General features: G+C 43.3%; 1 protein-coding gene across 2 annotated transcripts in view; it reads right to left on the bottom strand.

Moving 5' to 3' along the window:
* cdkal1 (CDK5 regulatory subunit associated protein 1-like 1) overlaps positions 1-17436 on the bottom strand; it is a 1217472-nt gene that overhangs the window by 1181762 nt on the left and 18274 nt on the right. For both annotated transcript variants that reach the window (XM_070880626.1, XM_070880627.1), the window contains exon 3: positions 5407-5519. In XM_070880626.1, coding sequence (XP_070736727.1) covers positions 5407-5519 — 113 coding nt within the window. The remainder of the gene's footprint in view (positions 1-5406; positions 5520-17436) is intronic.

Here is a 17436-nt window from a genome sequence, read left to right on the forward strand (position 1 = left end):
TCTGGATCGCACCACCTGCAAGGATGGTGGAATCAGGTGCCATAAGAACTCCCAAGTCAATTGGACATGTATTTGAAGAGAACTAATTTGCAGCGTTATGGGGAAAAAGCTGGGGTATGAGACTAAATTGGACAGCTCGTTCAAAGAACTGGCACATGCACAACGGGCCAAATGGTGCAAGGTTCTTTGATACAATAGTTCTCTTCCGTGCATTGTGACACTAGGCAATTCATTTCTTCCAATGCTTTATATCTCGCCGATCATGCTGTAAACTGTTTCTGTAACAAAGTCCCTATTTACATCGATAGATCGTTAGCCTGACTTACAACTCCCGACCAGGAGAACTGGCTAGATGCGGAGTCACCATTCTACACCACCGGACGCGAGTACTCCGTTGGATGTTAACCCACTATTTAAAAGCCAGAACTTTGGTCTACATGCAATAGTTACTGGACCCTCCAAAAAATCCTGTTTTGATGCACTAAAGTTACTTCATCTTCAAAAGAGTCAACATGGTAATATGAATGATCAATTGAAGTGAATTGCTTGAACACATCAAGTCTTTACACATTTTCATTAAAAAATGACATAGGTTGGGCAGTGTTCCATACTGTAGAAATAAATATAAGTTTTTACTAAATTCGCAGATCCCGGTATTTTAAATAAAATTAACAGAGCTTCATTGGTATGCATTTAAGCAAGTACTGGGACCTTATCTGGCAAGTATATTTTTGCTGAAACAGAAGACCTATAATTAAGACAATTATTTTTATTTTGCTTAACTTTGATATTTGATTAAAACAGAACAGGGTGCAAACATTTTGTTTTGAGCAAATTTGCTGCAGGAACAATTTGACTTGTGTGCTACCGTACCCACCTAAACTTCCAGGCTGGAATCAAGTTAAACATCCATGGTAAGCTTCCACCCACACAAAGCTAAGCATAATATTTTAATGCTTCTGCAGCCATTTAAATGGGTGCAGAAGACAATAGTGCAGAACAAATTCTGAAGGAAAGTGACTTATTGCCTATACTCAGAGATCCAAAAGAACTGCAGAAGAAACATTAGAAATAGCAGGAGTAGGCCATATGGCTCCTCGAGCCTGCGCCGCCATTTAATACTATCATGGCTGATCAGATCATGGACTCAGGTCCACTTTCCTACCCGCTCCCTATAACCCCTTATTCTCTTATCGGTTAAGAAACTGCCATCTCTGTCTTAAATTTATTCAATGACCTAGCTTCCAAAGCTCTCTGAGGCAGCGAATTCCACAGATTTACAACCCTCAGAGAAGAAATTTCTCATCTCAGTTTTAAATGGGCGGCCCCTTATTCTAAGATTAGGCCCCCTAGTTCTAGTCTCCCCCATCAGTGGAAACATCCTCTCTGCATCCACCTTGTCAAGCCCCCTCATAATCTTAGTTTCGATAAGATCAACTCTCATTCTCCTGAATTTCAATGAGTAGAGGCCCAACCTTCTTAACCTTTCCTCATAAGTCAACCCCCTCATCTCCGGGATCAACCTAGCGAACCTTCCCTGAACTGCCTTCAAAGCAAGTATATCCTTTCGTAAATGTGGAAACCAAAACTGTACGCAGTATTCTAGATGTGGCCTCACCAATACCCTGTATAACTGTAGCAAAACTTCCCTGCTTTTATACTCCATCCCCTTTGCAATAAAGGCCAAGATTCCATGGCCTTCTTGATCACTTGCTGTACCTGCATACTAATCTTTTGTGTTTAATGCACTTGAACCCCCAGGTCACGCTTTACTGCAGCACTTTGCAATTTTTCTTCATTTAAATAAAAACTTGCTCTTTGATTTTTTTCTGCCAAAGTGCATAACCTCACACTTTCCAACATTATACTCCATCTGCCAAATTTTTGCCCACTCACTTAGCCTGTCTATGTCCTTTTGCAGATTTTGTGTGTCCTCCTCACACATTGCTTTTCCTCCCATCTTTGTATCATCAGCAACCTTGACTACATTACACTCGGTTCCTTCATCCAAGTTGTTAATATAGATTGTAAATAGCTGGGATCCCAGCAGTGATTCCTGCAGCACCCCACAAGTTACTGATTGCCAACTCGAGAATAAACCATTTATCGCGACTCTCTGTTTTCTATTAGTTAGCCAATCCTCTATCCATGCTAATATATTACCCCCAACCCAGTGAGCTTTATCTTGTGCAGTAACCTTTTATGTGGCACCTTGTCAAATGCCTTCTGGAAGTCCAAATACACCACATCCACTGGTTCCCCTTTAACCACCCTGTTCGTCACTTTCTCAAAGAATTCCAGCAAATTTGTCAAATATGACTTCCCCTTCATAAATCCATGCTGACTCTGCCTGACTGAATTATGCTTTTCCAAATGTCTTGCTACTGCTTCTTTAATAATGGACTCCAACATTTTCCCAACCACAGACGTTATGCTAACTGGTCTATAGTTTCCAACTTTTTGTCTGCCTCCTTTTTTAAGTAGGGGCGTTACATTTGCAGTTTTCCAATCTATCCAGGGAATTTTGGTAAATTACAACCAATGCATCCACTATCCCTGCCGCTAATTCTCTTAAGACCCCTAGGATGCAAGCTATCAGGTCCAGGGAATTTATCCACCTTTAGTCCCAGTATCTTACTGAGTACCACCTCCTTAGTGATTGTGGAAAGTTCCTGCCCCCCACCCCCCTCCAATAGCCCCTTGACTATCCACTGTTGGGATATTTTTAGTGTCCTCTACCTTAAAGACTGATACAAAGTATTTGTTCAGAGTTTCTGCCATCTCCATGTTCCCCATCACTAATTCACCGGTTTCGTCCTCTAAGGGACCAACATTTATTTTAGCCACTCTTTTACATTCTACTTGTAGAAACTCTTGCTATCTGTTTTTATATTTCGTGCTAGTTTACTTTCATAGTCTATCTTCCCTTTCTTAATCAGGTCCTTGTCCAGGTCAAGGGGGAGGATTTAATGAGAGGTGACTCAATGCAGGCTGCTTCATCAAGCCTGTTGTCTGCGAATCCTGAAAGCAGGTTGCTGACCTGCCCCCTTGATGAAAAAGTTGTGTGTCAATTGGAAATACCGAAACAATCAAAAAAAACATCTCTGCTCACAAGAAAATCTAAATTGAGATACAGGTTGAGCGCCGAAATCTGGAAACCTCGGGACTGAGGCTGTTCAGGATATTTCCGGATTTTGAAATGTCTTTGCCTGGGTCGAGGTAGGTGGGGTCTGGCATCCAAGGCAAGGGGCCGCCAAGGGAGGGAGAGGTCGGGCCGGGTGAAGTTGGGACGCCGCGGGAGAAGTCGGTTTGGGCAAAGTCAGGCTACTGGGGGGGGGGGGTCCGGATTTCAGAACATTTTCCAGTTTCCAGATGACCCCACCATGGATCGGCCCGGTGTCTGGATTCCGGAACATTCCGAATTTTGGAACTCTGGATTTCAGACGCGCAACCTGTAGTGGATAATCCACTTACATTACCTGACCTTGTTTTTTTAAATGTTGTGCTCCATCTAGTGGCCTGGCTTAGAACTAATAACATTCATTCAACTGAGGCAAGCAACTACAGGTTGTACCTCTCCTAGTCCGAGACGCTTTGGTCCGGAAACATCCCTAGTCCGGCATCATTCCCAGCAGGGGTCGCATCCCGCGCTGTTTATGGAGGTCCCCGCACTGTTCATGGAGGTAAGCTGGCCGGGCAACGAAAGGGAAGTGCAGACGGCTGACTGAGGCGCCGAGGATTGAAAAAAATGGAAAAATTCTGAGCGACAAAATGCTGCATAGTAGGCTTCTGCGCTGCGCATGCGCAGAACGCGATCGGGTCGTTGTCAGCAGTGTTATCAACAGTTGCCTCCAGAAAAAAAAAGTACCAAACCAGCACCACAAGAGGGAGGCCCAAGATTTCAGCATGATGTTTTCCTGACTCTGTGCAGAGCTGCTGCTTTGTGTGGGTGGTGTACTGGGGTCAGGACTCCATCTTGTCTGGAAAAGATCAGCAAACCAGCGCGGAGAGTGAGTGAGGCCAGAGTTTTGCAGCCGGAGCATGGCAGAGGGCATTCAGGGGCCCGAGCGCCGTCATCAGGACCTGTTAAGTCTAGGGTCAGCGTGACCTCCCGTGGTCCAGAAAATTCTCTGATCCAGCATGGCCAAGGATGCCGGACCAAAGAGGTACACAACCTGTATGTGTCAGGCAGCCCTGGAACTAAACTTATGACCTTTCTGGATGTCAAGCACTCAACCGCTTGAGCTACCACAGCTCCCATAAAATGTCCACAAGTATTTAACTTTTTTTTTTTGAACAGCGAAAGTAATATAAAAAACTGATCACACCACCTGCAATTGTTCAAAATGGTATTAACTAGTTTCAGGTAGATGCCACAGATTGCAAAGAGCCCACTGCACTGGAGTGACAATGTTTAGTGAAATATTTTATAAAACTGTATCAGTGATTAATAGACCTTGATGTATGGTTTCAAAAGGTTACATTTATACTGTGGGTACCAGTTCTGACATCAGTACCTGCTTTCAGAGTGATGCAAGGAAGAAACAGTTGTACTGGCCTATCTTCAACCCACTCAGGTGGAAAATAAGCACGTTTAGCAAACAGCTAAAGTTCTATTTTTTAAATAACTATTTTCAGTTGTTAAACCAGAACAAACAGTATGTAAATGAAGGTCATTTTTGCAACAAATCCACAAACCACTGCTATATATAGCTATGATTGGACACAAAGGACAAGGTTAACCCCTTTTCTTCCCATATGTTAGCCCTTTACAGCACAAGGATGCACAAAATCCTCTCTTCATAATGAGTGCAAAGAATTTTTGTAATTCCAGTTGTGAAGAATACAATTTCCAAATGGAATAATTGCCAAAATAAGCAGACCCAAGCCAGCCAGCCTAATATCACACCAAAACTATACAATGTTGGCGAGCACACCGCAGAAAGTGCAACAGCATTCCATTTGGCAGGTCAAATGGAACCTCCATCTGGATCATAAATGATCAATGACTTAATCAAATGAAATGTCAATGTTTGCTCGCAGCACTTTTGAACCAACAGATATGTCTAGAATGTTTTTTTTTCAAATGCCAAATTATTCCTATTTTCCTGTGCTACTCCAGCAGCTATTCCAGGATTTCACTATGAAGCTGAGCTTCTCTATGATTGAAATTGTTATAACCCTGTCAGGAAGCAAATGGTTGAACCACAAAACATATGTTGCACAACACAGCAATTAACAACAGTATTGAGTAGAAGTACGGTTTTGTGACCCATTTTTGCAGCAGTTTTAAAGTATGTGTAACAAGCAGCATAGAAAGCATTTATTTTAATAAGTTTAAGCTGTATTGGTTAAAATTCTGTTGTACAATGACCATTATATAATGTTCTTGAATTGTACCATTACCTGTGATTTTATACCCATAAACAGCCAGTTGGCCAGCCATGTATTCTCCATCTGAATTGTTATGTGAACAGCCCCAAGTCTTCACCCAGATCTTCTGCGTACCAGGGATCACACTGCAATAAGTAAACGAAAATCAATGGAAACAACAATTAAGATCAACATTTCCAACCATTTTACTTTACCTGACTTTCTTCCATAATTTGCTGAAGTTTCAATTTTTGGTCACATTCGCACCAAATGCAAAACACTCAAAGACTTGCATTTATATAGCACCTTTCACGACCACCAGACGTCTCAAAGTGCTTTATAGCCAATGAAGTACTTTTGAATTGAAGTCACTGTTGTAATGTTCGCACAGCAAGCTCCCGCAAACAGCAATGTGTTAATGACCAGATAATCTGTTTTTATGATGTTGATTGGGGATAAATATTGGCCAGGGCACTGGGGATAACTTCCCTGCTCTTCTTCGAAATAGTGCCATGGGATATTTTACGTCCACTTGAGCGAGCAGACGGGACCTCGGTTTAACGTCTCATCCAAAAGACGGTACCTCCGACAGTGTAGCTGACATTCTGATCCCATGTGCATTTCCCAACCTTTATTTCGCTCTCTATAAAATGATTAAGATGGGAACGATAATCAGTGCTTTTTATTTAAATAAAAACAGAAAATGCTAGAAATACTCAGGTCAGGCAGCATCTGTGCAAAGAGAAACAGAGTTAACATTTCACGTCAGTGATCCTTCATCAGAACTTAGTGCGTTTTACTTCCTGGTTTGCTGTGATAGTTCTGCAATGTGATAGGCTGCTTAGCCTGCTTGATGACATCACTGTTGCTGGATGCTGGAGATCTCTTACAGGTGACGCCAGAATGAAATTAATGATGTTGGGAAAGATGAAATCATGCCACAAATATCACTAGATCTTTGAGGTCAACAGCGAGCACCATCACTTGGGAGTGTGATATTATAGCTATTAGAAATATAGCTGAAAGAAGAGCAGGTATGGCAGCTCAACATTCCTGGTTACAGGGTTTACAGATGGGATAGAGAAGGGGGTTAAAAAAAGTTGTAGGGGGTGCTCACAGTATTGATTACAGAAACAATTACAGCTGTGAGGAGAAATTGGAAAGATCATCAAATGAAGCCATATGGATCGAATTGAAAAACAGAAAAGGGGTGATCATACTGCTGGGAGTGCATTATATACCCCCTTGTACTCCAGCTCAAATGACAATAAATCTTGTGGTACTGATCTGTATTTGATGAACAATTCTGTCTTCTGCCTTTTACCCCACCTCCCCCACAACTTGCACCCTACTTTACAGTAGCAAGCAAAAGACAAATACATGATTTGCCTGCTGTATTCCACTATAAATATTAAAAATTAAAAACCTTAGTTTGGGTTTCCCTAGTCGCAAGAGGTAATTGATATGACTTCAGACTTTGTTTTCCTGCCAAATCTAACCATCCCACTTTTCCCAATAATGGTACTAAAGCAGTCCTGTTTATTGGACAGCCTTGGAAATAGCGGATGCATTAAGTGTCATTTTCCAACATTCCATAGACTCTGGATCAGTTCCTGTCGAGTGGAGGGCAGCCAATGTAACCTCACTTTTTAAAAAAAGGAGGGAGAGAAAACAGGGAATTATAGACCAGTCAGCCTGACATCAGTAGTGGGGAAGATGATGGAATCAATTATTAAGGATATCATAGCAGCGCATTTGGAAAGAGGTGACATGATAGGTCCAAGTCAGCATGGATTTGTGAAAGGGAAATCATGCTTGACAAATCTTCTGGAATTTTTTGAGGATGTTTCCAGTACAGTGGACAAGGGAGAACCAGTTGATGTGGTATATTTGGACTTTCAGAAGGCTTTCGACAAGAGATTAATGTGCAAAGTTAAAGCACATGGGATTGGGGGTAGTGTACTGACATGGATTGAGAACTGGTTGTCAGACAGGAAGCAAAGAGTAGGAGTAAATGGGGACTTTTCAGAATGGCAGGCAGTGACTAGTGGGGTACCGCAAGGTTCTGTGCTGTTTACACTGTACATTAATGATTTAGACGAGGGGATTAAATGTAGTATCTCCAAATTTGCAGATGACACTAAATTGGGTGGCAGTGTGAGCTGTGAGGAGGATGCTATGAGACTGCAGAGTGACTTGGATAGGTTAGGTGAGTGGGCAAACACATGGCAGATGAAGTATAATGTGGATAAATGTGAGGTTATCCACTTTGGTGGTAAAAACAGAGCGACAGACTATTATCTGAATGGTGACAGATTAGGAAAAAGGGAGGTGCAACGAGACCTGGGTGTCATGGTACATCAGTCATTGAAGGTTGGCATGCAAGTACAGCAGGCAGTTAAGAAAGCAAATGGCATGTTGGCCTTCATAGCCAGGGGATTTGAGTACAGGGGCAGGGAGGTATTGCTACAGTTGTGCAGGGCCTTGGTGAGGCCACACCTGAAGTATTGTGTACAGCTTTGGTCTCCTAACTTGAGGAAGGACATTCTTGCTATTGAGGGAGTGCAGCGAAGGTTCGCCAGACTGATTCCCGGGATGGTGGGACTGACATATTAAGAAAAACTGGATCAACTGGGTTTGTATTCACGGTTCAGAAGAATGAGAGGGGATCTCATAGAAACATTTAAAATTCTGACGGGTTTAGACAGGTTAGATGCAGGAAGAATGTTCCCAATGTTGGGAAAGTCCAGAACCAGGGGTCACAGTCCAAGGATAAGGGGTAAGCCATTTAGGACTGAGATGAGGAGAAACTTCTTCACCCAGAGAGGGTGAACCTGTGGAATTCTCTACCATAGAAAGTTGTTGAGGCCAATTCACTAAATATATTCAAAAAGGAGTTAGATGAAGTCCTTACTACTAGGGGGATCAAGGGGTATGGCAAGAAAGCAGGAATGGGGTACTGAAGTTGAATGTTCTGCCATGAACTCATTGAATGGCGGTGTAGGCTCGAAGGGCCAAATGGCCTCCTCCTGCACCTATTTTCTATGTTTCTATGTTTCTCAGTCGGTATCCAAAATGGCTGCAAGCCATTCTTCTACTGTCCAGATTTCTTCTTTTCTCAGTTTTTATAGTATAATCTAACTTTCCAGCAATACCCTTCATTGATAAGCTGACTAATGTTTTTCTGATCATCAATTATTGATTATCACTCAATCAATTTTCATGATTCATTCATCCTTCAGTCTGGGCGTCAGTCTGCCTGCATCAGTGACACTGCATTGTGTCTATTGGCATCTACCAGGATACCGGCTAAAGAAACGAGACAAAACTAAATGCCATCATTGCTCAGAGTTCCCGAGGGTAATTCTAGCTCCATCATTGTGTCTCTTAAACTGTCCTTTTATCATTTCCTTTCCCACTGTTCAGGGCCCCAAACACTCCTTCCAGGTGAAACAGCAATTTACTTGTACTTCTTGCAATTTAGTACACTTCGCTGCTCACATGCAGTGCCCTCATCAAGGCCCAGGTCACCGATTGGAGTGTGGGCAGGAACATCGGCGGGGCCCAGGTACAGCAGAGGAGCAGGAAGGTCGAGGTGGATGAGTGACGAATGATTGAGGCGGAGAAGCAGCAAGAGATCGAGGCAGAAATGCAGCGGATGATCGGGGCGGAGGAACAGTGAGGGATCGTGGCTGCAATTCGGCGAGTGATCATGGCGGAGGTGCAGCAAATGTTTGGTGCTGAGAGAGATCATGGCAGAGGTGTGGCGAATGTTTTGTGGCAGAGGAGTGGCAAAAGATCGTGGCAGAGGAGCGATGAATGGGGTACGGGCGCAGAAGAGCCGAGGCCAGCTTACACTGCGATGTGGTGTGCGCGCGCACTCGGTCCGTGCAGCAGAACAGGTCTTCAGTTGCCCTGGTTAACCCTTGCCACTGGATAAAGGTCTAGCTTTGTCAAGCCTGTGTGGTGGCTGATGTGCAACGGTCACCACACGTCAAAAAAATTCACGCACAGGCATCTTCCACCCAGAGTTCCGGACTGGAATATCGGGTCCTTCATTGAAACAACTGCGAACTCATTTCTTTTGGTGTGGAAGCAAGTCATCCTCGTTCGCAGGACCGCCTGTGATAGACCCCCGACAAGTCAGAGGGAGCTAGAAGAACAAATATGTGGGCACATTTCTGAGAAGTACAAAAACTACAGGGCAGTAATAATAGGGGATTTCAACTACCCTAATATTAACAGGGATAAAATGATTGTGAAAGGTATAGAGGGTCCGGAATTCCTAAAATGCATTCAAGACAACTTTTTTTAGCCAGTATGTAGCAAGCGCAACAAGGGAGGTGGCGGTTCTGGACTTAAGTTTTAGGGAATGAAGCTGGGCAGGTGGAACGGGTAGCAGTGGGAGAGAATTTGGTGCTAGTGAACATAATTCAGTTAGATTTTGGGTAGTTTATGGAAAAGAGCAAAGATAAACCAGAAGTTCTCAATTGGGGAAAAGCTAATTTTGCTAAGCTGAGAGATGATTTAGCCATAGCAGACTGGAAACAGCTACTTGAATGTAAATCAGTGTCAGTGCAATGGGAGGCATCCTGAGGGTACAGAGCAATATGTTCTCTTAAAGGAAAAGGGTGGGACTAACAAATCTAGAGCCCCTAGGATAAAAAAAAAGGGAGCCTTATTACAGATACCGTGGGCTTAATACGGCAGAAAATCTATAGTATAGAAAGTGCAAGGGTGCAATTAAAAAGAACACGAGGAATGCAAAGAGAGAGTATGAAAAAATGTTGGTAAGTAAAATCAAGTAAAACCCAAAAATGTTTTATAAATACATTAAGAGCAAGAGGATAACTAGAGAAAGAGTGGAACCGATTGGAGACCAAAAAGGTAATCTGTGTGTGGAAGCAGATGACGTGGGTATGGTTCTGAATGAATACTTTGTATCAGTTTTCACAAAAGAGAACAGCTCCTCCTCAGCGTACGGGGCCCCACCCGAATACTTCCTCAGTGGCGGGGCCCCGCCCGAACAGCTCCTCTTCAGCAGGGCCCACCCGAACAACTCCTTGGCAGCTGGGCCTTGCTCAACGACAGGGCCGGCGACCCAAACAGCTCCTCGGCGAGGATCCCCCCCACCCCCTTTCCTGACGTTCCAAAATCCAGAAAATCATCAAACCTGGGCTCGGGTGTTTCCAGATTCGTGACGTCAGAAAGACGTTCCAAAGTCCGGAAAAACGGGAACCCGGAACGGCCTCGGTCCCGCGGGTTCTGGATTCAGGACGCTGCACATGAACCAACATTGTTTAAGTCATATGATCATCACCAAAGACAAAAAAATTGTCTCAACATGGTTATACATTTACTTCTCATTTTTTTATTCCTCCTCCCACCTAATGACACAAGCTATTCCACGGATAGAAGAAAAGGAAGATAACCTGCTCCCTAGCTTCTGCTAATGTCACTTGAGCAAACTATCATGAGGTTTCTGAGAAAATATCACGGTGAAAATCTCCAATTTTTTCTCAACCGAGGATTGCCCTCGACCATGGTTGACACGGTAAAGGAATAGATCCCATCCTGTGGCCGAAGCCATGAAAGGGGGCAGAGGGGAAGGAAGAGGAATTACTTACTCACGCTGTCTTGTGAAGTTTAAAAAAAAGGTACTTGCCATTGAAGAAAGAGTCTGGTAGATCAACAACAGGTCTAAAATGCAGAATGGAAGGACTTGGTAGATAAGATCAGGATTCAAACCACCCGCAGTCGCAGTCTCAGGCAAGGGGACTCTCTCTCCCGGTCATATACAGGGGAACCTACGCTCGGTGTCGGGCCAACTTGTATTGCTCCAAACACAATAAACCAAATTTGTTCCCATTGTGGTGGATATCAAAAACAATCCTCTTGAACATCAAGGGCATCAACCATTCAGCAAGAAAAATGTCTTAACCTATTTTAAGAACAAGCCTTTCTGCAAGAATCAGATTTTCCCCTGCAGAAAATGCCAAACTGAGAGGACCATCTCACTCTTTCATAAGTGATTGCTGATCAACAATCACTGAGCCACTGGATTTGACAGTTGAGGAAAACTGACTGCTCCATCCTAATCAAGCAATAGCTGGTGAGCTGACTGTAATGTTAGACATCTATGCCCAATCTCACACACCCTTACATTCCAAACATATTCCTACCACTTGCCTCTATGGAGAGCACTACAATAATGAGACCTGATCTGTGTCCTTCACTGCATCTAGACAAACCAACTGCTGAAATAGGACATTTGCAAATGATGCAGTGGCCTAAATTTGTATATGCCATGCCTTGGATCCAAGAAATATTTTATGTTCCCCTCCAACACACACAAGTCACAGTTAGAATGCTCATCCCTGAAACAACCCCACCTAGCATATGTCTTAAGTTGTAATATTTAAGTTTTAATATGTGTAACTGTCAATGTTTGAAAATGTATAGAATGTGAAGGTTTGAAAATGTATGGAGACATTGAAGTTGAGAATGTGGGAAAATGTATAGAGACAGTGAAATTGAACAAAGAAATCATGGAAGAATAACTAAAGGAATGTCAGACTGCAAATATTACAACATCAGCACAATTAACAGACTTGCAAGGTCTAAGTTACCAGTCACGCCAGTAAAATTGTAACATTTACAAGCAATGTGTGAGAAAGCTCTTTGTGCAATGTGTGAGAAAGCTCTTTGTGCAATGTGTGAGAAAGCTCTTTGTGCAATGTGTGAGAAAGCTCTTTGTGTAAAAACAGCCCATACAGATGTCGGCTCATGAGTGGACAAAGGGAAGGAGGGATCAAAGGGGATAGGCTGAACTGAATGTCACTAATTGTATCTTGTACTGAAAATGTATAACCGCTGCGCCTTTACAATGTAATGGCACTTGTCCGAGGGAAGTGGGCGCACTCTGAGGGAGAGCGTTCCTTCGTTCTGATAAGTCCCGGCCGGTGAAACAAAAGAATAAAGTCTGCTTTGTTATCAGCGGCAACGGTGTTCGACTCAGTAAATTCGCTGAACCAGATTGAGGGAAAAGAATCCGTATTGACATTTGGTGTCAGAAGTGGGATCTCAATGGACGACTGCCGAAAACTTGCAAATTAAGAGCCAGACTAGCCTTGGACGAGACGGGAGGAAAATGGCCACTGGAGTGAGTATATTTTAAAATACCACTGCAGTTTCCTTCAGTTTCAGAAGTCTGAGGAAAGTTTGGCCACTCGCTGGTTCTCAGGTAGTGTCTGAACGAGATCCAGGACAATCTGGCGAATACCTTCTAAACTTAGAATAGGGAAGGATAGGGAAATCTCGCGGCAACGCGAACCGGGCGGTGACTCGGAAGGATAGGTTAGAATAGGTAAATCTGGAACCTAGAACAAATTAAGTAAGGCTTATCGCGCGGCGACGCGAACAGGAAAACCGCGGGGTGACACGGAGGGATAGACAATCGCGTGAACCGCGGGGTGACGCGGAGGTTAGGGAGTTCGGTAAATTAAGCCGCGGGGCGACGCGGGACTGTGTAAATTTAAAATTGTACTTATTCCAGGTACGGCGGCGATCTTGTATATCACTTGGTCCGCCTAGGCTCTGGGTAAGATAACTTAAACCACCGCGAGGCGATGCAGGGACAACCGGGATTAATTAGGACCCGGATCCAACGCGGGGTGACGCGAGGGATCGGGATTAATTAGGACATCCTACGCGGGGCGACGCGAGGATGGGTAATCATTTAGATAAAACTAAGAATACCGGTAGTCCACTACAAAAATTGTGTGAGGAATTCCCTGAAAGATCATGGATCCAAAAATAGAGCCGGCCAAAACAATTAATAGGAAAGGAGAGAGAATTTTGTGAACGTCTGTTTTAAATGAGAAGTGCTTGTGTGATTTTGACTGTGGATAAGAAAGCCTGTTTGGGAAACCGGGGAGTTGTGGTTTGTTTTAGCTCCACCCACTTTTTCAAACAGAGTGAAAGTTTTTTTAACCCTTCATAGTGTTGTCCTGTATGTGGGAAGTTTTAAGAGTGTGAACCTTATTGAATTACATATATTCGGATGATAAGTTACGGAGCTAGGAAATGCACAAAGGATAGGTTTGTTGAGTAAAAGATAAAAAAAATACATGGTCCCGGTGGTTGAAAAAAAAAAGAATTTATTTGACACGCTCACTTACTTGTCGAAAGAAAACATGCAATGATTGATTACATTGGGTTGAAAGACATAAATTTAGTCTCGGAATGAGATAAAGAATGCCTTTTTAAAAAAAAAAGCTTCTAAGCTCAAAAAAAGTTTTAACTAAAGATTGAACTTACAAAGTGTGAATTATGATTTTGGGATATTCAGAGAAGGCACAGCAAAATACGGAAGTGGATTCAAAAAAAAAATTATTATATTAAATCTGCAGTATAAAAGAGACAGTATAACACGACCTTGAGGCTGGAACAATTGAGATAACAAAAAGCAGCCCTCAGCCTAAGTGCTAGACTCCCCTCCAGTTATGGAAAAGACGGAAAAAAAAGACGCAACCTTGAAAGAAAACAAATTGAACGAATTTGAAAGAAAAAGTGTCTTCGATTGCCTGAGATTTTAAATTAACAAATTCACCGAGACCCGAGCCCTCTGTGTAAAATACAAAACCGAATTTGAAGAAAGAAGATCTTTAAAAAAAAAAAGACGTAACGTACTAAATAGGTGCTGAAAGAAAAAAAAATGTTCTGAGATTTTAAATTATGAGCAAGTTCCGATGCAGTTTGAAAAGATGCATCACTTCTGTCGAGTTGGCAGGAAAACGCCACTAAATTCGGGTTCTCATTAATGGAAGGAGGACATGTTAAAACCGTAGACGTCTTAAAGAAAGAGTGCGCACACGAGAAACGTACTAAGAGTTCCACTGGGACCTCTGAGAAAGGTATCGATAGACTACGTAGTCAAATGGTTGGCTTTGCATTGACCGAAGCTGATGACGAAATTGAATTTCAGTAAACAAATTGCTATTAAAAATGTGTGGTCTCGTTTTAAATCCATTTTTTTTTTTAAATCTTTGGCAAGTACTTGAATTCGAAGTTTAAAAAAATTGGAGTTTAATCTAAATGCTGCCTTTCCTGATGAGAAGACTTTTATTATGACGGCTTTACTAATGATTTCTGCTGTTTAACGGATTCCTAATTTCTAAGCAAGTTTTGAAGGCACAAAGACTTTTTTTTCAGATGATTACGTGAAGTCACGTAATTACATCAGGTCTTCTTACAAACCTGCAAAGGAGTTAACCCTTTCCATTGACAGCCGTTTTATACTGAACATTATTAATTTGGATTTCTTAATAGAAAAAAGACTCACCTAACAGAGGAAATGGTGCAATAGTCAGAATAAAAATAAAAACAGAACTAGCTTATGTAATAATACTTGCCTGATACAATAAAGAAATAGATACTCAAACAAAACAAATTGAAGAGTTAAAAGGCTAAGATAAATAAGCTGAAAGAGATTTAAAAAACGGGACCAGACATATACAGATGGTACAGTGCACAGCCATAGCACCATCACCTATGCAATGTACCCCACGGTGGGGAATCCATAAACCCAACCTAACCCTGACCTCCGATTTCACAGAGTGACCTCGACATGCATGGATAAAAGATGAGTCAGACTAAAAATCCTGCAAAGGATAAGTTAGCCTCAGAAAAACCAATGCCAACCATCCAAGATGTCATTGAAGCACAGGAGGATGCTCCTGAAAAAGATAAACTGTTGTGGAAAGATTATGAATGTACTTATGACAATGTTCCAAAACTCTGGACCACTCAAGAAAGACTGGATCAACTGGGCTTGTATTCACTGGAGTTCAGAAGAGTGAGAGGGGACCTCATAGAAATGTTTAAAATTCTGGCGGGTTTGGACAGGTTGGATGCAGGAAGAATGTTCCCAATGTTGGGGAAGTCCAGAACCAGGGGTCACAGTCTAAGGATAAGGGGTAAGCCATTTAGGACCGAGATGAGGAGAAACTTCTTCACCCAGTGAGTGGTGAACCTGTGGAATTCTCTACCACAGAAAGTAGTTGAGGCCAATTCACTAAATATATTCAAAAGGGAGTTAGATGAAGTCCTTACTACTCGGGGGATCAAGGGGTATGGCGAGAAAGCAGGAAGGGGGTACTGAAGTTTCATGTTCAGCCATGAACTCATTGAATGGCGGTGCAGGCTAGAAGGGCTGAATGGCCTGCTCCTGCACCTATTTTCTATGTTTCTATGTTTCCCGCGGAACAGACTTGCATGTCTGACAAATTGGCCCTATGGGTTATTGAATGTATGTACTTTGGTACTCATTGTGGAGCAAGGACAACAAGTGACACGCTTTTGGCCAGTTGGTGGCACCCTAGACTCCAGGCGCTGGCCCAGAACATCAGTCGTCGCTGCCTTGTTTGCCAACAGCACAATCCAGGGAAGGGAGTCCCCTGTGATTGGGGTAAGACGCCCCTACCAGAAGGTCCCTTTGAGACCTTGCAGTTGGACTACATTGAGTTGCAAAGAGTTCAGTGTTACAAATGTGTGTTAGTAATAGTAGATGTGTTTAGCAAATGGATCAAAGCCTACCCTACCCTGGACAATAAGGCTCAAACTGTTGTTAAGGTGTTAATGAGGGAAATTGTTCCTAGATATGGTATCCCAGCTCGACTGATGACCACCTATGTTCTTTCTCTGACTCAGGCTCTGCGAATAGGCCACAACCAGGTTCGAGATGCTCACCTCGACCTCCCAGTTTTACCCGAATCGCCCCTCGTGGCACCAGGGAAGTATGTCCTGATTAAGAAATGGATTCGGAAGGGATTAGAGCCACGATGGGAGGGGCCTTTTCAGGTGTTACTTACTACCCCCACTGCAGCCAAGGTTGAGGGGAAAAGTGCCTGGGTTCACCTGCACCACTGCAAGCTTACCACCCTCTAACGAACCTATTTTACTGGTTATTCTAACTCCTGTTTCTGTTCCAGACTTCCTCTTCTCCATAGCTGAACAAGGTCCTCTCGAGCAGCGCCCTGACTAACCGAGTGAGTCCAGAGGAGAACGGTTTGAACTCCTACCCGTAGTGATAGACAACCAGCTACACCGACGGAGACCTGAGAAGAGAGGTGAGAAAACCGAACTCTTTGAATCAGCAAAATATTCGGACTATTTATCCTTGTCCAGAGAGACACTACAAGAAACATTTTGTTCTCGAGTAATTGTTAACCAAGAGTAATAAGATGAAACTGTGTCTGTGTGCCACAGTCTGTATAGTAGCATTGGTGTACGACAGGTGCAGCGCATGGGAGGGGAGACTGAAGCGAGAGTACATGTAAACACCTTTTTGTATATGTCTTATGTTTATGCACGAAATGGGAACTTTTCTCTATGCTGGGTGTGCTCACATATCCTTATACATTCCAAAGGGGGAATTCCTTTGCGCCCCGTTCCACTGACCCTAACTGAGACTGTCAAGTGGCTTCTGAGCCAGACTAGCATGAGAGGAGGGGGCCAATACGAAAGATGAAAGGCGGGTCAAGATGTTGGTCTGGGAGCAATCAGACTTTCAGCTGCGAGGCGGCCAGCCCTTCGGAGATTTCCCCCAACTGTGAAAGAGATAATAACGATACTTGCTTCTCACGTATCCCTCGCTTTCAAAGATTGCAATCTAACAGGTATCGTCAGAGGGATCACGGAAGGCAGGAGGAGCATCATACCATTACCGTGTGGACAACCACGGGAACGTCACTAAGTGGGAGAGTGCTGGGTACCCCATTAGTCAAACGTTCCAGGGATGGTACCAACCAATCCACGACTGTGAAAAGGAATCCCCATTCTTAGCCCTGACCAATACCTCGGCGATCGGGAGGCCAACCGGGAACATATGTTTAACCCGAAATGACACCAGTAGCAAGGGACATATCATAGGGTACAGCGATTGCCCACACAGTCTCAACATCACAACAGGTGCACAAGTCACTATCCTCTCTCACCTTCTGAATAAAACAGGTGGAGGTCTGTGGGCCCAGTCTTGGGACCCCAACACAATATATCAGAAGG

The sequence above is a fragment of the Pristiophorus japonicus genome, chromosome 5 (assembly GCF_044704955.1).
Source record: "Pristiophorus japonicus isolate sPriJap1 chromosome 5, sPriJap1.hap1, whole genome shotgun sequence".
Classification (NCBI taxonomy): domain Eukaryota; kingdom Metazoa; phylum Chordata; class Chondrichthyes; family Pristiophoridae; genus Pristiophorus; species Pristiophorus japonicus.